The 23,111-nt window shown below is 33.0% G+C and overlaps 4 protein-coding genes across 7 annotated transcripts; all 4 read left to right on the top strand.

Annotated features, from left to right (window-relative positions):
* LOC129317787 (cytochrome c oxidase assembly protein COX15) lies at positions 1-3,551 on the top strand. Of its 2 annotated transcripts, none has more exons than XM_054962163.1 (7): positions 1-270; positions 513-811; positions 1,275-1,500; positions 1,578-1,823; positions 1,932-2,042; positions 2,409-2,540; positions 2,974-3,551. In XM_054962163.1, exons 1-7 carry the CDS (start codon positions 97-99, stop codon positions 3,142-3,144), a joined length of 1,359 nt encoding a protein of 452 aa, XP_054818138.1. In that variant the 5' UTR covers positions 1-96; the 3' UTR covers positions 3,145-3,551. The 2 variants fall into 2 exon arrangements, with proteins under 2 accessions (XP_054818138.1, XP_054818139.1); XM_054962164.1 differs by having other exon boundaries at positions 131-270; positions 443-811; positions 2,974-3,299.
* A 269-nt stretch (positions 3,552-3,820) lies between these two features.
* On the top strand, positions 3,821-8,820 carry LOC129317788 (vacuolar cation/proton exchanger 5). 3 transcript variants are annotated; one of them, XM_054962167.1, is made up of 12 exons: positions 3,821-4,279; positions 4,536-4,577; positions 4,888-5,148; positions 5,288-5,355; positions 5,442-5,470; positions 6,138-6,334; positions 6,406-6,639; positions 7,021-7,155; positions 7,487-7,603; positions 7,684-7,737; positions 8,193-8,309; positions 8,570-8,820. In XM_054962167.1, the coding sequence occupies exons 3-12, from the start codon at positions 4,888-4,890 to the stop codon at positions 8,663-8,665; spliced, it is 1,308 nt and encodes a 435-aa protein (XP_054818142.1). In that variant the 5' UTR covers positions 3,821-4,279; positions 4,536-4,577; the 3' UTR covers positions 8,666-8,820. The 3 variants fall into 3 exon arrangements, with proteins under 3 accessions (XP_054818142.1, XP_054818140.1, XP_054818143.1); XM_054962165.1 differs by having other exon boundaries at positions 3,822-4,279; positions 4,536-4,605; XM_054962168.1 differs by having other exon boundaries at positions 3,827-4,279; positions 4,536-5,148; positions 6,427-6,639.
* A 1,878-nt stretch (positions 8,821-10,698) lies between these two features.
* LOC129318363 (probable amino acid permease 7) lies at positions 10,699-12,607 on the top strand. The gene is made up of 2 exons (XM_054963086.1): positions 10,699-11,022; positions 12,339-12,607. Exons 1-2 carry the CDS (start codon positions 10,932-10,934, stop codon positions 12,605-12,607), a joined length of 360 nt encoding a protein of 119 aa, XP_054819061.1. The 5' UTR covers positions 10,699-10,931.
* A 115-nt stretch (positions 12,608-12,722) lies between these two features.
* Positions 12,723-22,331, top strand: LOC129318116 (probable amino acid permease 7). The gene is made up of 8 exons (XM_054962694.1): positions 12,723-12,741; positions 19,522-19,644; positions 19,762-19,995; positions 20,200-20,293; positions 20,528-20,742; positions 21,082-21,215; positions 21,315-21,542; positions 21,629-22,331. Exons 2-8 carry the CDS (start codon positions 19,575-19,577, stop codon positions 22,028-22,030), a joined length of 1,377 nt encoding a protein of 458 aa, XP_054818669.1. The 5' UTR covers positions 12,723-12,741; positions 19,522-19,574; the 3' UTR covers positions 22,031-22,331.
* The last annotated feature ends 780 nt before the right edge of the window (positions 22,332-23,111 follow it).

Below are 23,111 nucleotides of genomic sequence, written 5' to 3'. Positions count from 1 at the left end.
ACGACACCGTCGAAGGTCCGCTGCAAGGGATTGCCGCATCGTCGTCTTTGCTAAACGCTGGCTAAGCCCCTCACTGCTCAGGCTAGCTAGAGAGAGATGTTTCGAAGCAGAGTGGCCTGGTCACTTTTGAGGCGCAGCAAAGATGTAATTGGGACGTACAAACTGAGAGGAACAAGGCCAACTTCTAGTTTTCCATCTGACGATTCATCAAGGGTTTTTTACCTGACCATCGCCCGGCAATATTTACACAATTTTCGATCTCAGCCTAAGGTCTTGTGTCTCTTATTCTGACTTCAACATAAACATTTCTTGCTATCTTTTGCATTTCGCCTATTGCTTTCAATAATATGTTGCATGTGTTGCTGATTAACTTAATTGTATCGGGTTCATTAGTTATTATTGATTATGATCATAATAATTGTATGATCATGCAACTCTTCAGGGTGATGAAGCTTTCTTTATTGCGATGCTTTGTATATTTGGTTTGAAGGAAAATGTTGCCATGCTTTTAGGGTCATAATGTACCCTACATGAGGAGCTTTTGTAACGTGGCATCTACTGAGGTGGCACAGAAAGAGGGTGTAAAGCTGCTAGTAACTGCGGGACCTCGTGCCCAGAAAGTGGTTGGAATATGGCTTTTTGGCACAGCCGCATGGGTGTTTAGCATGGTGGTACTTGGGGGTGTGACTAGACTGACGCGATCTGGTCTTTCAATGACTGATTGGAAATTCACTGGCAGTCTCCCTCCTTTGTCAGATGAGGAATGGCAGCAAGAATTTGAGAAATATAAGCAATCACCTGAATACAAGCGGTAAGTAATAAGTGCAAACACCACTATGATTCAAAAGATGTTAATGTAATTTTGCGTTGTTCAGAATGTATGCTTTACTAAACTTCATCTTCTATTTGTATACCTTTAATTCATGGAAATTAGATTGTTAAAATATTATCTAAGACTATCAAATTTTTGGCTAAAAATATTGTAATATTCAATAAGATTAATATGTTAAAAGAGTAGAGTAGTCTGCAAAATTTACTGTTTGCTTACCGTAGTAGAACTTTGTCTATCGAGAAACTTGTTTTACTTTTAGTGTATGTTTAGTATAAATTTTGGGTATTGAATTTTGATTGATTATTAAAAATCGGATTGACCAGAGTTTAAGTGAGTCAAGCTTCCAGGCCAAAAAAAAAAAAAATTGAGTCAAGCTTGGTTTTGAAGATGTAAAAAAATTCTGATGGATGGTAGATGATACTTTCTTTGTCACCTGTTGCAGAGTAAACAAAGGAATGAAGATTGAAGATTTCAAGTTTATATATTGGATGGAGTATGCGCACCGTATGTGGGGAAGGGCATTGGGGGTTATGTTTGCTTTGCCCTTCTCATATTTTCTCCGTAAGGGGTACATTACCTTAAGATTGGGACTCAGACTCTCTACTCTCTTTGCCCTTGGGGCTGGCCAGGGTTTAATTGGGTGGTGGATGGTTAAAAGTGGTTTAGAGGTTGGCAAATTCCTCTCTTGATTTTTCAGTTTTATTGGTTAACAGTATCATATTCTAAAACCAATCTTCTTCCACAGGAACCGGCATCAGAATATTCTCAGCCAAGGGTCAGCCCTTATCGCCTCGCTGCTCATCTTACTTCAGCATTTGCTATTTACTGTGGCCTCTTCTGGACTGCTCTGTCTGTCGTTATGCCTGAACCACCAGCAGAATCACTAGCATGGGTTCATGGGGCTGCTAAAGTGAAGAGACTTGCATTACCTATAAGCTTAGTTGTTGGTTTGACTGCTATCTCAGGTGCATTTGTTGCTGGAAATGATGCTGTATGTTATTATGTCTTTTGTTTCAATGCTTTCTATACTTCTGTCTCCTACATCATTGAAACTTTGATGAGTAAAGAAAAATCTTTCTGCTTGCTTGTTGATTTCCAGGGGCACGCATTCAATACTTTCCCAATGATGGGTGATACATGGATACCAGGTGATATTTTTGAAATGAAACCTCTGATTCGGAATTTCTTTGAGAACACATCAACTGTACAGGTGATTGTCCATAATATGGATAGCGCTTGAAGCACCTTTTTTCTCATGGTTTTCTTATCTGCTTTCAAGAATTGAGGGAATTAGATGGAAATGAAGGGTAGTTAAAATAAAGCAGTATCATGTGAATGTGATGCATCCAGTTTGGCATGGTTACTCACTGGCAGTGCATTTTGGCAACAAAAGTTTTTAATTTCAAGTTGGAGCAACTATTTATTCCATAATTTCTTTAAACAGATCAGCAAATGATTTTTTTTTTTTAAATCTGTAGCACCATTTGTAAGTCAACAAAACCACTAAATGCCAATGTTTATTCTTAGAACTATGCCCATGTGGAATTTAATCATGAGTTTCAAATAAATGTCACAGCTTGATCATCGCATCCTTGCAACTGCAACTCTGATTTCAGTATGTGCTTTATGGTGGTCAACTAGAAAGCTGGACATACATCCTGCCATTCGATCTCTGATCGGAAGTACTGTTGGGATGGCTGCTCTTCAGGTTATTATTTCAATTTGAATGTTACTTATTTGTGTTTGTCTTTTGTTGCTGTTGCCCGTTCTGTATCTTTCCTACTCATGTATCACCTCCTTTGGCTGAGCTGAACGTTCAAACTCAAAAGACGTTTAGTTTTCTTTTGCGTGAGCTCTATGCTTTCTCAATTGCAATCGTGTCATTAGCATCTGTACCTTGACATATTCACATTTAAGTCTCCAAAAGTTTTAGAGAGACCCTTTTATGAAAGATAAGTAATCTAAGGTGATAGAGTGATATTGAAGCATGTTATGCATATTTTTCAGTGAGTCTACTCAATGCTTTTACACGTTACCTCGTGATCAGTCTAGTCCATGTCTTTTGTAGATTGAATTTATTCAAGAATACTTGCCCTCTTGTCTGAGGTATAAAATATAATTGATTTTCTGTTGGCTTGTAGGTTACGTTAGGAGTTTCAACTCTTCTTTCATACGTTCCTGTATCACTGGGCACTGCACATCAGGCTGGTGCTTTAACATTTATGACACTCGTGATGCTGCTCAACCACACTGTTCGAAGGCCCTCATTGTCCCTTCTCAAGTCTCTGCCTCAAGTTGTGAAAGCCAACTAATTGCTTCCCATTAAAATTTTACTAAAAGGACAAAAAAATCGTTGGCATGTCAAATTCCTTTATTGAGGTTGTTAATGGACAGTTAACTTCTTGTAAGTTAGTTTTGGGCTCCTTGGCCAAATTTTATTGGTGGAAAACATGTCAGCTTCTGCATTGATCTGTTTTTGTACCTTTGAAGCCATATGTTCGTGGTGATCACACAAGTGATCTGTTAACAACACGCTGAAATTTTATTATGGGAAGAATTATTCTCAATCTGATATGTGTCTTCATTTCAGATAGAGAAGGCACAACCTTGGGGAAAGGAGGAACAACTTTTGGTTATATTGTCAGTATTTTTCTTTTGAATTAAATATATTATGACTTTATTTAGAACTTATTAATTCAATATAATTTTCTTTTTCTTACTCATAGGTATCCTCATATTAAAGATAATGTTTTTTTGAGTAATATTTTTAAATTAAATAAAAATTATTATTATCAAAACATGAGTATAAAAAGACGTTTTCAACATTTTCTTTCACAGCATCGCATTCTGCCGGTAAAATTTTTATATTTTTGTAAATAAATTGTGTACTTTTAGTTTTCTAATCACATGGACCGTCTAATTTAGCCCTAAACCATACATTAATTACTTGTTGAGGTTAAAATTGAAAACCATTTTAATTGTGCATTGAAGTTATAAATGACCAATAAAAGTGGGACAAAAAAATTTGCCAGAATGACGGTTAAATATGAGTCGGATTGAGGATTCCTTGCAGGCAACATACCCTGGTCTGGTTGGGCCACGTGTGAGAATGAATCTTTCCTAGTTTCCTCACTATATATTGACAAGTACACTTCTTTTGTTGTTGACAGACACAATGCTAACGTTGTCTGAAGTGACGTAATGATATTATTATTATTGGGCAACTAAATTTAATCTATATGAACCACAATATTTAAATCAGAAAATTTGTAAATTTATTTATTAAGATTTATTGTCAACGACTCAACTGATCAGTTTCGAGAGAGAGGGGTGTTTGCTAGAAGAAACTGCTTTGGAGTGACCGTGGTCATTTCCTAACGAAACCACAAGAAGAAACTGAAATGGTCTTTCAAGCCAAAAATTGCCTTCACTCGATTTTTATTACTGGTGAGTCAGATTTATTTATTGTTAATCTTCTCTTGGAATTGCTACGATACCTGCTTGAATCTGCTTGTCCTTTCACCCCCTTTATGCTTGTTTATGACAAGAAGACATGGAGACCCGTCCATTAATGTCAGAACCAACTCTCGAATATTCTAACTTGTGTTTTTACAATTTCATTTTCTTTTTTCAAATGTGGAATTGTTTTTGGGTTCAAGAATGGCTTATACTTTCCTTCACACCGAATATCTTTGCTTTGCAGTGAATGCAACCTGTTGGACGAATTGTCTGAAACGTGCAACGTGTATTCTTTCTCTCGTCCTGAGTATCCGGTTCTAAGTCTTCTTTCAATTCACATGCTGATTTCTATTATGTTTCTTTGATTTTCCCTGTGTTTGTGGTTATGCCTGAGAAAAAATGGATTTTTTTTACTGCATGATGGATCCAAATGCCGATTGAAACAATGTTTCATATTATATTTTCTCATTTCAAAGATTTTAAAAACATACCCAAGAATTAGCTGCCAAAATACTATGTTTTTGGTAATTCATTGTCCTGTGAGTATGAAGGTCTGAAGCATCTTTATAAATACTATATGATGTCTGCTGTAATAGATGGACTCTCTAAATGAAAGGCCAGTTCAAGAGATCGAAAACGAGAGTCCTCATATCCCTGAAAGATCTGCTCAGAATTCAGAATCTACCAAGGAGGCTGAACAAGGATCATGTTCTGGAGCATTGTATGCCACGCATCAGAGAACACTCAGGAGTATGGTTTTCAACAGTATACAAATTGTGATGTTCTCAAATAGACTCAATTTGCTTATGTCTCTTGGGCCTTTGGCAATTATTGTGGAGAAATTGACTAATCATCACGTGAGTTCCAGTTCAAGTTTAAACGGACCTTCACTAAGTTTTCTTTCTTTCCTTTTCTTTTTTCATTTTTCTTTTTTGATGATAACTTCACTAAGTTTTCTTTAGATATCTTATGTTGAAATATAAAGATGGGTTGCAGGGTTGGGTCTTCACTCTGAGTTTGTTGGGTATAATGCCTTTGGCTGAGCGGCTAGGTTATGCTACAGAGTAATATTGCATTTGTCTGTCAAAGTTTGTTTTATCTATCTCGCTTTTAAGGTTTCTGATGTTATTATTCTCTTGGTGTTGTATAGGCAGCTGGCATTTTACTCTGGAGATGCTGGTAATGATGTTAACGGTTTAAATAAGCAGCATTCTACCAGATTCATCTCTTTCCCCCCTTCAAATTAATCTCTTTTAAGTAGTTATACGAAATGTGTGATTTGATTGTGCCACTTTAGATCTTGTGTTTTTTGTATATAGTAAAGTAGTAATCGGACTGGAGAGTGAAGAGGCTTCTCCCCCCGCCCCTAAAAGGGGAGAAAAAGAACTCCGTATAAATATCCTGTTAAATGTCATATGTCATAGTTGACCTTATGGATTCTAGTTTTTCTTCAGTCTACAATTTAGATGGTCTGAGCGATTGCATGGAATTCAACAAAAGAGGAAAAGAATTAAAAAAATAAAAAAAAAGAGATAGAGAAAAAATTGGATAGGCAAAGCAAACTAAAAACCACAACTTAGATGGCTTGAGAAAATGGAATAAACCATAAAAATAAGTTTATATATAGCTTGTTTTCGTTTTTACTTTATCTATGTTTTAGAAACCTGGTCTTGCTCTCCTTTAGCTTCAGCTTGTTATACTAAAAGTTCCCTTGAACATTATAAAAGTTTATAGAAACCATAGAAATTTTGCATATGTGGTATCTAACCAGCTTGTTCTACTAATTTTGTTGCTTAACATATGCTTGTGATGCTTTATATCTAATTTTATTCTATGGATCTTGTAGTTGGGGGTCTTCTGAATGCGACTTTTGGAAATGCGACAGAACTGATCATTTCAATATATGCATTGAAAAGAGGAATGACAAGAGTTGTCCAGCTCTCTTTGCTGGGGTCAATTTTGTCTAACATGTTGTTGGTGCTTGGATGTGCATTTTTTTGTGGTGGGGTTGTTTTTAATAAGAAGGAGCAGGTTTTTAACAAGGTAGACATGTTAGCTTCTGTATCTTACTTTATCTTCCTAACTTCCACCTTTAATAATTGACCTGTCTGTAGCTGATTCATATTAGCATCCAGGCAACAGCTTCAGTGAACACAGGATTGTTGTTGATGGCAGTCATGGGCCTACTTTTTCCTGCTGTTCTTCACTACACACGCACTGAGGTCCATTTTGGGGAGTCAGAGTTGGCCCTTTCAAGATTCAGCAGCTGCATCATGCTTGTAGCTTATACTGCATACCTATTTTTCCAGTTAAATAGTCAAAGAAGTCTCTATCTCTCTTTGAATGAGGTTGGCCCTTTACCTCAAGTTTCCTGCTCATTTTATTTCTTAATTGATTTATTTATTTTTGGTTTGTGCACATGCTGTTCCTTTTGATACTCTTGATTTTTTTTTTTTAAATGCCAAAAGTATTGTCTCTCGCTTTCTCAGAAGTCAGAACATTATCTCTTGAATGAGTGAATAACTGCATGTAAGATGATCAGCTTGTTAAAGAAATTTTCTGACTTGGAAGTAAACAGAGTAATTATTCACTGCTTATATTCTTTTAAGTTTTTAAAAACTAACTGATAGATAGCTTTTCTGGCGTATAACTCTTCTAGTTTATGCTTAAAAATAACATTTTGATCCTTGACTCACAAAATTGTGGTTTAATACATGGTATGAACTCAGGAGGAGGGGAATCATGGAAACTGCATAGAAGACGATGAATCTCCTGATATCTCTAAATGGGAATCAGTAACCTGGCTTTCAATTATGACTGCTTTGATATCAGTTCTATCAGAATATTTAGTTGGTGCTATAGAGGTGACCGATGTTTCATCTTTTCCTCCCTGACATAATGCATGAACTCCTTGAAAGTTTTTGTCTTGGCTAAAATAAAGTAGGATCATCTATCTGAGATTTATCTGTTTCTTTTTACTCTCGTTTATTGTCCCTGGTATGCATATTGACTGAAGAAGAATTGAAGCAGACTCTTCAGAAAGTTTAGCTTCTGATAGCCAGTGTACTAACCTCTTATCATGCCATGTTGTCATATTAAAAAAAAAAAAAAACTATTTGTCTTAGTGACTGCTGAGTTCATGTTCTGAAAGGATTGAAACAAGTGAAGCTTTATATATGATCATCTGTTTCACAGGGAGCATCAACTTCATGGAAAATGCCAGTGTCTTTTATCAGTGTAATATTGCTTCCCCTAGTGGGAAATGCTGCAGAGCATGCCAGTGCTATCATGTTTGCAATGAAAGATAAGCTTGTAAGCTTTCATCAGTTATTTTGTTTTCCTACCATAAAAAGAGCCCATTGTTTCACATTAATAGTTTCTATCACCTACAGGATCTTTCCTTGGGAGTAGCAATAGGTTCATCCACGCAGATATCTATGTTTGTGGTAGGTGCTTAACCCTGCTGAGAATGCATTGTTTTCTAAATTTGTAAATACTTGACTAATTCCAGTTTTTTCCCTTGATTTTTGAAACTTCGTCATTGTTTGTAATTGTAACCTCGCATCCAAATATTTACTAACGTTGGAATCAGACGAGATGGTGTCTAACATGGAGGGTTATAGTTTTATGTAGGACTAGAACCGAATAAAACAAAACAGAATGAAGTGAACTACTTCCTTCATGTAGCAGTTAATGCAACATTGATAGGCTCTCTTCTGCATTATCCATTCTAGACTTCCTCTTGTATCAAAATGCAAATTTCTGTAATTATTCTTTCTTGGATATTTTGTTCATTTCTTGAAACTTTCTGTCTCTGTCTTCCTCCCAATGAGTAGTAAAGTCAATTTTCTTTTCTATATCCTGACGATATTACTTCATTATTTCCTGTGTCTTTCTGCAGATACCACTTTGCGTGATTATTGGGTGGATAATGGGGCATCCTTTGGACTTAAACTTTCAACTTTTTGAGACAGCAACACTGTTTCTAACTGTTATTGTTGTAGTCCTCTTGTTGCAGGTATGTATTCAGAGATAAATAACTTTTCTGCAAAATATTGATATCATTCTAGAAACCAGAAAAAAAAAATGTAAACATATTTAAAAATGAGTTAGCCCACTTTTGCTGGCGGGTGCAGGACCAAAAAGGCCTCATATTATTTGAGCCAGTGATAAGCCAACCCTATTCCCAATTCGATGAGCCAAGCCCATTTTGATTGATTACCGTCATAGTAATCAGAAGAGTACACTTATTCTGATCGCTTTTTCTTGAACTTGCAGGAAGGGACTTCTAATTACTTCAAGGGACTTATGCTTATTCTATGCTATCTGATAGTGGCAGCCAGTTTTTTTGTACATGTAGACCCTTCTTACTAGATCAGACAGTGGACATACTGTCCTAAAAGAATGGTCAAGAGGAAGAGGTTACGTTCTCTTGTCCTATTGTAAATTTAAGAGATAAATTTGTCTTGATTTTTAAACTTCAACCTTCAGCTTATGCTTCCTAAATGCAATACTTCTTTTGCTAACTATATTGCTTGAGGCTGATCAGATGTAGCGGCAACTATTTTTTCTTTTCTATGCATACAAATTCCTTATGACAATATCCTAAAAGAACAAGCAAAGGTTATGTTTTGTTTTCCTACACCGTAAATTTAAAAGATCAGGCTCTCATTCCTCTGGTTTAGCTCCATAAACGCCACTCAGCATCATTCTTCACTGATACATAAGATTCAACTTGAAAAACTGGCAATGGCATGCATGTATTTTGGTGGAGGCAGATAAGCGTTTCACATGCTGAATGGCGAAAACATTTTTCATATTTAATCTATAAAATATCATCTCATAAAAACTATAGTCTCACACGCACTGGTTCTTAATATAAATTTGATAGTGGTTTAGACTCGTACTAGTCATTCTCAAAAAGAAACGAAGTAGGTTTGTTGAGGTTGTGCAGCTGCAGTGATTTGGTAATGGCTTAGGTTGGCAAAAGACTTGCACTAACACTGAAACTTCTAGAAATTAATTGAACCCATTACGCCATTTAATTCACTAGTCAAATGCCGGAAACATCATGACATGACAACAACATTAAATTACTAAATATCATGCACAGTTCAAAACACTATAGTCTCACAAAATGGTTCCTAATATCAATTTGGTAGGGTGATTAGACTCGTAACGGACATAGTCATCATTCTGACAAAGAAGAGAAGTTTGCTTGGTGAAGCTGGAATGGTTTGGTAATGGCTGAGTTTGGTATATGACAAATAGTAACTTTGACGCTTCTGAAAAGTAGATAGGTTGTGATGTGAGTGTTGTTAAATGAAATAAAAAAAAGACTTAGTTTAAGTGTGGTGTTCATCACAGTAATAAAATTTATACCATTCAAATTTTAATTTAAATAATTTAAATTTAAATTATTATTATATATTATATTTTGAAAATAAAAATTATAAAATAATTTTAATAAATTTTTTATTTTTAATATAGTCTAGATTTAATTTAAAAGGTTAAATTTAATATTAACATTTTTATAATTGATATATATTGACTCTTCAAATATACTCTGCATAGTTTAGATTAACACCAGATTTTAATTTAGACTGTATAGAGTATATCTAGATAGTCAATATATATCTATTACAAATATTAAATTAAACCTTTCACATTAAATATAGACCACAATAAAAATAAAAAAATTGTTAAAATTATTTTATAATTTTTATAATTTTATTTTAAAATATAATATATAATAATAATTTAAATCTAGACCATCCAAATCAAAATCTGAATGGTCCAAATCTCATCACGGTGATAAGCACTCAAACAAAACTAATACAAAATGAGTTATATTGTTCATGTGCATGTGAATGATTGGGACCCGGTTTGGGTGCTCATCACTGTAATGAGATTTGGATGGTCCATATTTAAATAATTATTATATATTATGTTTTTAAAAATAAATTTTATAAAAATTATAAAATAATTTTGATAAATTTTTTATTTTTAATATGATCTAAATTTAATTTAAAAGGTCCAATTTAATATTAAAATTTTTATAATTGATATATATTGACCATCTAGATATACTTTGCACAATTTAGATTTAATTTGGTGTTAATCTGAAATGTGCAAAGCACATCTAAACGTTCAATATATATTAATTATAAAAAAATTTATATTAAATTAAACGCTTCAAATTAAATCTAAATTATATTAAAAATAAAAAATATTAAAATTATTTTATAATTTTTATAACTTTTATTTTTTAAAAAATAATATATAATAATAATTTAAATTTAAATCATTTAAATTAAAATTTAAATAGTTTGGATTTCATTACAATGATTGGCATCATAGGTGGGCACCCAAACCAAACTGCAATGTGATTCGATATCAAAGGACCACAATTTTCCAAAGGGAAAAGGCCTTTTGGTATATCCTGGAGATATTATTCAGTAAAATGAAGGACAGGAATGGTCAGAGTATGCGTATGTAAAGGCTTATCTTACAGTCCAACGTTGTACTGTGTCTGGCTTCTTCAAATTCTTCTAGAAATTAAACCCATTACGCCATTTACTTCATATTCTGCTTTACACGAACGAGTTCTCAAAGAGAAGCAAACAATCTTCTTGAAGAAATGATCACAGAGGAGGCCATATGTCAACGACCCTTCATTGAAAGCTCTCTTCCTTCTTCCAATGTGACTCAAGAGCCTCCTCGTAGAACAGGTAATCATTAACTGCGTCCTGCTATTACTCTGTCGAGTAATTATCGTGTAGCTTTCTCGTATGAAATCAGTTAGCCTCTCTCAAAAACTGAGATGGGCACCTAATATCTTGAGTTTCAATCTTCTTTAAAAAATATCAATCATTGAAAAAAATTTATATCAATTAAAGATTATTTATTATTAAAACTTAAATAGATACTTATAAATTCAAATTAATGTTTTATTAATAAATATTTATTTAAATTTTAATGATTTATTCTAAACTAACAATAATTTATTTAAACTTTTTTTATTTAGATTTTGATAACAATTAATTTTTAATTGAAATAAATTTCTTCTAGGAGTCCTTCATCATTATTTTCCCATCTTTTTTTTTACACTTCCCTTCTATATAATCACAAAATAAATTTGTTTTTTTTGGCTGGTCAGTTGATTGATATTTCTCATGGAACTAGTTTAATTTCATAGTGAAATTGAGGTAAATTTGATGTGTCTAATTGTCTGGTGGGTTCAACTTTTATAATATGCATCAGTTCCTCTTATCCTACCCCGTCATGATCTTGGACTAGTAGGACCAGTAACGTAACCCAGAAAAGAAGGAAACCATCAAAGTCTTATGAGACAAACTCTGCAACCAGAACTGGATATTACAATATAATAGAATCGAAGGGCTGAAGAAGAGTGGAACTTTGTGTTGACTTATAGGTGGATATGAATGGTAGCTGGAAGATTAAGAAAATTTGCAAAAGTAATCAGAAAAAATCAATAAAAATTAGTCAATAAAATTAGGGTTAAAGTTCCCTTGCTTTGTTTTATGAGCACTGGGTATCTTATATTAATAAGTGAAGATTTTTTTTCTTTTTAAAAATAATTTAAGAAAAAAAATACTTTACTTATTAATACAGAGTATCCAATATTCCTTGAAGGAAAGTACATAGATAAAAATACACTTTAACTCATAAAATTATAAATTCACATATATATTCTTACCGCTTTTGCATTAATGCATGGAACCCACACCAGTGAAAACGAATAAACCAGGTGTAAATTTAGAATGATGGTCAAGTTTCAAAAGCTCAATTTAATTACATTTAAGTCATAAAAGATTTTATCAAAACATGAGTTGCTAATATTTGATCAAACACAAACACAGAAAAATATGAGCGTCTCATCAGGAGTTACTCATATGACTTGACTTTAATACCATGATTTGCAACTGAAACTCTCATGTCTGCAACACACTCATCCATGATCAAATTTTGACAAGTGATTAGCATGTGACAAAAATAAATTAAACAAACAGTTGATGACAAACAGGGAAGGTGGGGAGTGCAGTGGCACATATAATAACAGCCGTCATAGGAGCCGGAGTGCTGTCTCTGGCTTGGAGCATTGCTCAGCTCGGCTGGCTCGCTGGTCCTATCTCTATCCTTCTCTTTGCTGTCACCACTCTTATTTCCTCCTTTCTCCTCTCTGACTGCTATAGATTCCCTCATTCCCATGGCTCCATCCGCAACTCCACCTACATGCACGCCGTCAAGCTCTACTTAGGTGAGCTGACTCTAACTCGGCTGTTTAAAGTGTGAGTAAACTTGAGTTAATATTGCATCTAAGTGTTTCTTCACAGGAGAGAAAAAGCAGAAGGCTTGTGGAGTGCTGGTGCAAATCTATAGGTTTGGTGGTGCCACTGCTACGTCATCACTTCCGCTTCTAGTGCCAGGTATTCTTTTTTCTTTTTTTTTCTTCTCCATGTTCTTTTTCCTTCAATTTGTTACTTAAATCTCAAATTAAGAAAAACAAAATGTGAAAAAAAATCATCCAGCAACGTTTTTATGTTTTTCTCAACAATTTCGGTCCTGCTTTATTTTCGAATTGGAAAAAAAAAATCAAAAAGATAGTCATTTTAGTCACGTGAATTATTTTTTAAACTTCAAATCAGATAAGGTGTAACATGTATTATGTAAATTTAGGCATTCATTTAAAACAATAATATACAAAACAATGTTATGAGAATCAAATCGGCTAATTTGACTTGTTGAATAGAGAACTGGTCATTAATCCAATCCAGTTACAATAAAAAACCACTTATCTTGAGAATTAGCTCAAAACCAGTCAAAATTGACAAAACTGAAAGGCAAACTAGTTGGATTGGTCTTGCTATTTTTTAAAAAAATTTTAATGTTTAAAATTTTAATTTATATTTATAAACTACAATTTATATATTTACACCTAAAGATGGAAATATGCTAATTTAAGTTAGGTTTTAACTAAATAGGCTTGAACTTTATAGTAAATCAAAGGTTTAAACCTAACCTAAAGCCTGTATAAAACTTTTTTTGTGGCTCAAACTTGAGCTTATCTAAAGCTTGGTTTGGCTTAAAAACCTATTTAAAAGTAAATCTTTTAACTAAGTTTTAGTTTTAATTTTAAACGTCTCAAATATGCTTTAAGACTATTATAGCATGTAATATATAACTTGATTTATCAATTATAATATATAATAATTAAAAGGACTTAGCAATTGCAACACAATAAAATAATAAGGTGACAAAATATGATTAAAAATATAACTAAAAATAAAAATCTGAAATTGATTTAAAATTAAATGGTGAAACTGATGTATTTGTGATACATTATATTATATATGTGTGTGTAAATAAGTTAGTCTGTTGGGCTCATAGGTTAGACCTTAAAAAATAGGCCTGGCCTATATAGTTAAATAGGCCTAATTAAAAAACTAAACTTGACCTGAGCTTATTTAATGAATAAACTAGGTTAGGCCTGAAGTAGGTCAAATTGTAGGTCCTTATTAGGGTCATGGCCTATTCTCACCCTTATTTACACCTAATAAGCATTGATAAATGGAGAAAAATGAACAAAAATGCAATGAATACATTTTAAAGTTCTAAATTATGAATTGTAAAATAAGCATATATATTTTGGATCAAAATGATGGATTATCGATGGATATTACCTTTTTTATTTTATATTATGTTGTTTGAAATTTAAAAATTTATTTTTATCACTATATATAATTATTTCTTCTTATTTTAATTATATATTATTTTATTTATAACTGGTTGGACTTTAATTCAAACCATAATTTAACTATTGAATTGTAAATTAGTATTATATTCAGTTTGGTTCAATTTCCTTAACATTAATATGAAATATAAGTCATCACACTTGATTCCATGAAGGGCTAGGATGGACTCTTGATAATTGGGCTAAAAAATCTAAATGGGTCATTCCCATCCCATAGGCTGGTAGCTGACCCTTTGTGAGAAAGAAAAGAAATGTGACCCTGTGGGAAGCTGATCATTTAAGAAGAAGAGGGAAAAAAAAACTATGAAGAAGAAATTCATAACATTAATAAATATTAATTTAATTAATAAAGATTTAGCTCATAACTTATAAAACCAGAGATTCATATTTTATTACCAATATAATAACCTTATTAGTAGGTAATTCATAAGCATTTTTATAACATATTTTGAAATTGATCCTAATTTTAGTATCAAGACTCAATTCATTTAAACTTTTTGTTATATTAAAAAAACTTAAAAACAAAAATAGAGTAAGGTAGGATATACTTTTCCAATCCCTCCCTCCCTCACCCCTAAACTAATTTTCAATTTTTTTTTCTTTGGTAATCTGCTTTTGATATTTTTTTCAATAGAACTGTTGCTAAAATTAAAGTAAGAGAGATTAACTTGTGAATCTAGGGCCATTTACGCTTAATGGACAGAAATTAAAGGGATAGAGACATTTTTGTCTAATTTTCTTTAATGATACTTGCATCCTAATCCTAAGTAATTGTGGAATTCTTTGTGGCACATGCATTCTTTCTCAGAGACTTTGTCAACATTTTCAATCGTTTCAAAGGGAAGATGTTATAGGGTCATCGGATTTTGAAAGGATTCAAAGGTGACTTTCGATATCAGGATTGAATTGTGTTGATTTGATTTGAGTGGATATGAAGCTTATCTAGATTTAAAAAAAAAAAATGATTTTTTATATTTATATTTTCCTATTTTTTTAATTATATGAAAATTGTTTGCTTGTCAAATTAACGTTAAAAGTGATCCATGTATCACATTGTTTTTGTTTTTGAAAATATACATAATAAAACAAAAAAAATATTTTTTAAATGTTGTAATTTCTAACGACCCCTTTTCTGTGGACGGCATTTGATTAAAAAAAGTGATAATAAAGACAGACAAAATTCACAAGTTGAGCAACTCGTGTTCTGAAACTTTGGAAGTATGAAACAGCTCAAATCAAAGGACGACGACAAAAAGTAGGGACAAGTGTGAGCAAGGCGACATTATTACTGACTTTTTGGTACATTAATAATAATTAATAATGAATAATAATAATCTTAAGGACAATAATTCAGAGCGGAATTGACACGTGAGGAATGGGCTTGGAATGTGGGCCCATCGGAGCATGTCATCTTCGATCAAGCCCAATCAATAGGTCCACGCGGACCATCGTTTCCCAGTGGCGTGAGGGGCCAATTATAATCACCAATATCAAACATCAGTCAACTTATTATTTTTTAAAGGTCAATAAGTCAATTGAGTTTTGATTACACTACACAACTTGCACGATTTGATTTTGACTTAGAGGATCTTGGGTTTCACATTAGTATATGTAAATAACAGATATAAATTGTGGCTTTTCCCTGTTTCTGCATAGATCAGTATCAACATACATGATTTATATCAAACTGTACTATACATAATATATAAGTAATAAGATTAGAAAGTGCATTTTTACCATGAAAGTATTTTCAAGAGTTATGAGCTCTCTAAAAAATTGTAGTGCAGTGTACAAGTACTCTTTCAAAACTAGTGCAATTAATGTTATCTATTTTTAATTGACAATGGATTTTTTTTAACCTAACATTGATTATTTAGGAAAGAAAAACACATACACCTACGCAAATACGCAAACATGTTAAAATTAAATAAAAACTTTGAAGTGGAGGATGTGATGTTGTTATTGAGACAGTTTGATTTGACATCCAATATTGATTATTAATGAAGAACAACAATGCATTAGTTTTGAAAAATCATATATACATTACATTGCTTCACAATTTTTTTAAGGGTGCTCATAATTCTTTCAAAAAATTGGTGTAATTTTTTTTTTTAAATGCACTATGAGTCTATGACTAACCCTTATGTAATGTACAGAGTAAATATCAATACATACACAATACATGTAAAGTCTAAAAACTACACTTCAATTATATATGAATTGTACACCTTAAATTCTATATAATGTAAGAAATTTCATATAGTTTTTTTATGTCATTTATTTGAATCAAGTTTGATGGGAACAAAAGTTATGCACTTCGTTCAAAACTCTCACGCATCCATTTTATGATCAAAATTCAAACCAGGTTGGATGAAATTAAAAAATTCATCTGAAAATGAAAGCAATGTTCTCATTCATTAACCAAAAATCATAAAAGGAATGTTATATAGCATACATGCACCATACATTGTTCTATGATTCTCCATCACTCTTTTAGGTCCTCATATTCATGTTCGTGACCAAATGAATATGACCCTCTAGTTCGTCAGCTACCAAACGGCTTCCCGATAATGATAATAACTCTTTCTAGATATTTAAAAAAAAAAATTCGCTTCATTTTTATTTTTGGTAAAAAAAAATTAAGTAGGCAAAGTTGATAATAAATATTATACATACGCATAACATAAGCATTTATTTATTTATGACCTTTTAGTTTCTAGTTTGGTTGGTGTTATTTTCTCAAGTAGTTTGGTGTGGTTAGTTAGTTCATCGTCCCTTGTTCTATACAAGCCGTGGGAGCTTGCATTTGAGGCTATTAATTTGAGGAAATTCGGTTTTAAATTTTCAATTATTTGAAAGAAATATAATGCACATAGAAAGAAGCTTAAAAACATTTAATAGACAAAAGTTCAATTTTTTTTAAAGATGAATCTCATATCAGTTGTGATTCTTTATCCTCGAATCTTAGAGTACCAAATTCCTTTCTATTAGTGATATAGTTCTAAACAATCTAGTGATTCTCTTTCAAAAAGCACAAATGATGAGAGAAAAAAAAGAAGAAGAAAAAAAAAAGAGCACTCAATTTATTCTAGTGCTCACGAAAAGACAGATCTAAATGGGCAAGGAACGATCCTAACACGTCTATAGCTCTATAAAAAAATAAATAAACCTTTTTTTACTTATAAAAAAATTTAAAGTTGTTTTTTGCCCCCATCATAAAAAATGCTCCTCATCACCACACGACTTGAGAAAACTCTTACAGGACAAAGTTTTAGATGTTAGTTAGATTCACATTTGTAATAATATATCTTAGTTGGAATTAATGCCCCTAAAAAATATAAGATATTTTATTGAAAAATATCACGTTAAAAAATTCAAGATATTTTGTTTTCTATGAATAATTAATGAGATTTAAAAAAATTTAATAAATATTTAAAAAAAAATTTGCATTCATTTATGATTTAGTTACCCCATTAAATAAAGATAGATATACAAATAATAAATAGTTTTAATGATATTAATTGTTTTTTAGTATAGAAGTTTATAATTTTCAACGGACACCTACTTTTTAATTCCCACAAAACCCGCATGAAAGAGGTGAGCCAACCATTAAAAAACGGATCACTAAACAGGCTTGAAGTCACACACTTTCTCTACTAGCAATGGGTACTAGTATTTCATTTTCTGCAATATTCTATCAAGTTTTCAATTTGTCTCTTTACACATTCTGTACATAAAACGGCCAATCGAATCCCCATTTACAAAGGTGCCACATTTAACGTCCGACCTGAATTACTTTTGATAATAATAATAAAATAAAAAAAAACACTCATCACCCCCTCCAAATCGGATAGCTAGTCATTTTAGCAAAAAGCTCAGTTCCATTCTCAATTTCTTGTCATAGTTTGAGTACATGCTGTAATTATTCAGTTACCAGAGTGTCAGGGCCCATCTTGATTTCAATGTTTGATCAACTAAATTTACAACCGAGTGAAAAACAAGTCATGATATTTATAATTTTTGATATGAATTTTATATTATCCATAGATATTGATGAAATATATTGATTCAGACTCTGTTTGAGGAAGGAAAGACAATAACTTTGGCTACTTCTACTTTTATCAAGCTAGCTAGAAAGGATCCAAATTGATGTAGGGTCTGCGTCTAGATGAATACTAGTTACTGGGTAAGGTTTTAACTCTGCATTATTGTTTTTCTTTGTCTGTGGAATATCACAGACAAAGACATTATAACATGCAATAAATATTCTTGTGGTGTTTAATACTGCTAATGTCCATCACGTCTCTAACAACACATCTCCTTCACTTAAAACAAAACAATCCACATCAGGGCTCATTATCAGATTCTTGCCTGGGTTACGAATTTGAGTACTTGATTCTACCTTGAAAACTATCTAAACCATGATGTTAATAAAAACATAATATAGTATAATTTTAATAATTTTTCAGGTGAAACCAAACATTCTCTTTGTTATTTCTCACATTTATATTCTCTTCCGTAAACTTGGCTTCACGAGTACTCAGAGTCCGGCTCAATTTATCGCCATGATTAACCCTTGTGGATAAGGACAAGCTAGCTATCTACCAGCTGATACAACCACTTGCAGGCAGTCACACTTCTCAGTACAGGACAGGATGCTATTGATATGAACAAATATACATGTGTGTGTGTGTGTGTGTGTGTGTGTTTTCCCCGCACTACAATTATTGAGATTCTTTCAACGCTTGAAGGACAAATACATGTTAATTTCTATGACTTGCTTTGTTCAACTCAATCTTCTATATATATGCTCTAGCGTACTGATTACAGACAGACATTACACTGATTGCTTACTGTTATCGAGAACCAACGGAATATTATACAATATATAATAAATAAAAACACGACACTCGTTTTGGACTTGAGGAATTGGTATGGATACCCACTCACATGCCTTGAAAGATCTGGTCCCAAAGGGTTGAATATTTTACTACTTGCCCATAAAGTAGATGGTAGATGATTCCTCCATTATTTTTTATCAAGATGACTAGAGCAGTCTTCAAAGTCTGCTGATAATAATTATAAAGCAATCATATCTTACCTCATTCTTTGCTTCATAGCTTCAAATTAGCAACTACGTCAGCTTCTTTATCCTCTGCAACTTTTTCTTCTCTACTTATAGTGAACCCCAGCGTTAGGTTTGAGCCAGACAGCACAGAGGAGCTTCATTGGTGATTCAGATTTGAGAATTGAGAGTCCTGTTTGGTCATGTATTGAATCATACACAGTCACACCAACATATACTCAATTTCCAGATTTCAACTTCTCTGCTCAGACACTGACACTAGACACGACGCATAGTACCTGAGGCTCTCATGTTTTAATATTTTATATGAGGGCATAGTTTTTCTTGAATGTACTTCGCTTAGGCGTTTTCGTCTTGTGGGATTCACAGGCAGTGACTAAGAACTTCACGGCCTTCTATTGATCTGGGATTTTGGATTAAAGATGGCTGTGCAAAACTCTCTACAAATAGCAAGTGGTTCTTATGATGATGATGGGCGAGCCAAAAGAACCGGTAAAAATCCTCTACAAAATTTTTTTTAAAAAAAATTATCTTCCATGTACTCATCTTCTTCTTCCTCTTCTTGATGAATCTTGAACTGTTATCTCATCCTTCAAATTCCACTACCAGGAACACTGACAAGTGCTGTAGCGCACATCATAACTGCTGTTATTGGTTCTGGTGTGCTTTCATTGGCATGGAGCACTTCCCAATTAGGATGGATTGCTGGTCCAGTTGCTTTGCTTTTATTTGCAATTGTCACATACATTTCCTCCTTCCTCGTCTCTGATTGTTACAGAACGTCAGATTCTAAATCTGGCAAAAGAAACTACTCTTACATTGGAGCTGTTAAAGTCTACCTTGGTACTACTAACACACCATCTCTACCATTCTTCTTGTCTATTTAAAAGGCACAAACACTAATTCAGATACGACATGACCATAAAATATGTATTGCTTAAGTGCAGTTTCAGGTGTGGTGTCGTGTCCGATACAAGTATCAAACATTTGTTGAACACGATGTTGTGTCATGTTTATACCTTCTGATTGAATTTAGTGTTAGTTCAGGAAATAAAAGGAGATGGGTGGCTGGTTTGCTTCAATTTCTGACCTTGTATGGGACCTGTGTTGCTTATGTAATTACCACAGCAACCTGTTTAAGGTATTTCACTTGGTAAACCCCTCATAAAATAAGAAAATTGAAAATGCTAACTAATTAATCTTCTGCTTCATGAACAATTAACTTCAACACTTGCAAGAATACACAATACAGCAGCAAAATATGTAACGTTGAAGTACAATTTGAAGTGTAGTGTACTGATGTTTCATAGGTGATGCTGATAGAGAGGCTGTGTTGCTGATGTTTTAATGACACATGTTTGATCTTCTGATGCAGGGCAATTCTAAAATCAAACTGTTATCACAAGGAAGGGCACAAGGCTCCTTGCAATTATGGGGATACCTTGTTTATGGTTCTATTTGGACTTATTCAGATCATCATGTCATTCATACCAGATCTCCACAACATGGCATGGGTTTCGATTGTGGCTGCAATAATGTCCTTCACATACTCCTTCATTGGACTAGGACTTGGCATTGGTACAGTTATAGGTAAGCTTCAATATTAAGATGCTGATGTAATAATATAAAGCCTTGTCTTCATTTAATAATTTAAACACTCGAGCTTCAATAATTCTTAGCGTGGTATTAAAGAATGATAGGCTTATGCTTTATTAAAGAGGGTATACCTGCAGTCTAACAGATTATCATATAATTATATGTAGTCTTTCAGTTATTTACTTCAAGTTTTCACTTAAAGTAATAGTCTTTGAAAATAAAATCTACTGACTTGAGAAAAAGAAGAGTGTAGTGACCATATTCATGAAACAATGAGTGAAAAAAAAAAATTATTGGAAATCAAGATTTTATATGTTATGGCTGATATTGCAGAAAATGGGAGAATTATGGGGAGCTTAACAGGAGTACCTGCAAGGAATATTGCTGAGAAGCTGTGGTTAGTCTTTCAAGCACTTGGTGACATAGCTTTTGCCTATCCATACTCAGTCATTCTTCTAGAGATACAGGTAACTCTCATATCCCAATCATGGTGAAAAGAAGAAGAAACCCAGTTTAAAGCTAAACTGAAGCATTATTTTTTGTTTCCTTTTTTTCTTTGAGTGAAGGATACATTGGAGTCTCCTCCACCAGAAAACCAGACCATGAAGAAAGCATCCATGATTGCAATCTTCATCACAACATTCTTCTACCTTTGTTGTGGATGCTTTGGATACGCAGCATTTGGAAACAACACACCGGGAAACCTCTTGACAGGCTTTGGCTTCTATGAGCCTTACTGGCTCATTGACTTTGCTAATGCTTGCATTATTCTCCATTTGATAGGAGGATATCAGGTACTGCTGCTGCTATAGTATTCACTGTGTTTAATTTAATATCATGTTATCTGACTCTTCATAACTTATGATTCTTTTTACTGCAGATTTACAGTCAACCCATATTCAGTTCTGCAGAAAGATGGTGTTCAAGAAAATTCCCAGACAGTGGGTTTGTGAATGACTTCTACAAGCTGAAACTGCCTCTGTTGCCGAGTTTCCAGATAAATACTTTCAAGTTTGTGTTTAGAACAGTGTATGTGATTTCAACCACAGGGCTTGGAATCCTCTTTCCTTACTTCAACCAAGTTCTGGGAGTGTTAGGGGCAATGAGCTTTTGGCCACTGGCTATATATTTCCCAGTGGAGATGTACTTTGTACAGCAGAAAATTGAAGCTTGGAGCAGAAAATGGATTGTGCTCAGAAGTTTTAGCTTCGTTTGCTTTCTTGTTACAGTGGTAGGTCTTATTGGGTCTCTTGAAGGAATCATAAGCCAGAAACTTAGCTGAAGAAGATTTATTGTGCTCTGGACACAGATTGAGGTAAAGGATTTGTTACCATGTTAATCAATAAAAAGCATTACACACGTAATGTTTATAAGTAAATGGTAACAAACATTAAGAAGAGGAATGACCCCAAGAATGAGAAAGAAGGAAGAATATGTTGTAGTCTGGTGGCTAGATTTCTTGTAAAGAGTGCAAATTGAGGAAAAGTTTTAGTTCTACTACAGAACTTCTTTGTAATGTGGTTTGGCTTTTGATTATTAATAGGAAGAAATAAAAAGAAAGAGCAAATTGTCAAATTGATTAATATTATTTGTGCAATCTTTTTGACATGTTTTCTTTATAATAGTACAATGAACGTTTGAAATAGTTTTATCAATCCATTTGCTTGGAGAATGCCACCTCTTTGTTACTAGTTTTAACTTTTAAATGAAAAAATACGAATGTCAATTGAGAATAATAATTTAGGATACATTTGTTCTATTAACATATAATATGAATCGATTAGATTAAAGTCAACATAGGACCGTGAAGAAAAACGGTATAGAGAGATAAATTAGTATACAAAAGAATTTAGGACACATTTGTTCTATATGAATTGATTAGATTCAAGTTAATATAGGACAATTGAGAGATAAATTAGCATACAAAACAATTCCAACATTTTCAAATGTCATTGAATACCTTGAACGAGCTTCGAAACTTAATTCATTTGGGAAAATGAAGTAACAGAAAATTTTAAGAATGCTAAATACTACAGATTTTGTTGTCATGAGCACCAATTATCCTCTCTACAAACCATAGTATAGTGCATTTTTATACACATTGTTCATACGGTTGTCTACTTTGGGAATGCATCAACTTCATCCGTTCTTGTCCCATGGAAGACCATTTTATCTATTAAATATTTAAATTATCAATTTCAAGTCTTTGTACATGTTTTTGCAGAATTTCACATCAAAATTATGATACATTATATATCTCAATTAAATTTTGCAAAACCAGACAAATTTTTAAGATCAACGATTTCAATCTATAAGAAAATAGTAAAATCTTCTCTCGCCTTCGGGTTTTTTGAGAAGCTCAA

Source organism: Prosopis cineraria, unplaced genomic scaffold (assembly GCF_029017545.1).
Source record: "Prosopis cineraria cultivar Desert tree isolate PC_DT_omini unplaced genomic scaffold, ASM2901754v1 PC8, whole genome shotgun sequence".
Classification (NCBI taxonomy): domain Eukaryota; kingdom Viridiplantae; phylum Streptophyta; class Magnoliopsida; order Fabales; family Fabaceae; genus Prosopis; species Prosopis cineraria.
This window is presented reverse-complemented; position numbering and strand designations above follow the sequence as displayed.

Coding starts and splice junctions, on each gene's coding strand:
- LOC129317787 (XM_054962163.1), top strand. CDS start 97: ATGTTTCGAAGCAGAGTGGCCTGGTCACTTTTGAGGCGCAGCAAAGAT. Junction 1,501..1,577: donor TGGTTAAAAGTGGTTTAGAG/GTTGGCAAATTC, acceptor CTTCTTCCACAG/GAACCGGCATCAGAATATTC. Junction 2,541..2,973: donor TTGGGATGGCTGCTCTTCAG/GTTATTATTTCA, acceptor GTTGGCTTGTAG/GTTACGTTAGGAGTTTCAAC.
- LOC129317788 (XM_054962167.1), top strand. CDS start 4,888: ATGGACTCTCTAAATGAAAGGCCAGTTCAAGAGATCGAAAACGAGAGT. Junction 5,149..5,287: donor AGAAATTGACTAATCATCAC/GTGAGTTCCAGT, acceptor GATGGGTTGCAG/GGTTGGGTCTTCACTCTGAG. Junction 8,310..8,569: donor TTGTAGTCCTCTTGTTGCAG/GTATGTATTCAG, acceptor TTGAACTTGCAG/GAAGGGACTTCTAATTACTT.
- LOC129318363 (XM_054963086.1), top strand. CDS start 10,932: ATGATCACAGAGGAGGCCATATGTCAACGACCCTTCATTGAAAGCTCT. Junction 11,023..12,338: donor AGAGCCTCCTCGTAGAACAG/GTAATCATTAAC, acceptor GATGACAAACAG/GGAAGGTGGGGAGTGCAGTG.
- LOC129318116 (XM_054962694.1), top strand. CDS start 19,575: ATGGCTGTGCAAAACTCTCTACAAATAGCAAGTGGTTCTTATGATGAT. Junction 19,996..20,199: donor AGCTGTTAAAGTCTACCTTG/GTACTACTAACA, acceptor GTGTTAGTTCAG/GAAATAAAAGGAGATGGGTG. Junction 20,743..21,081: donor TGGCATTGGTACAGTTATAG/GTAAGCTTCAAT, acceptor CTGATATTGCAG/AAAATGGGAGAATTATGGGG.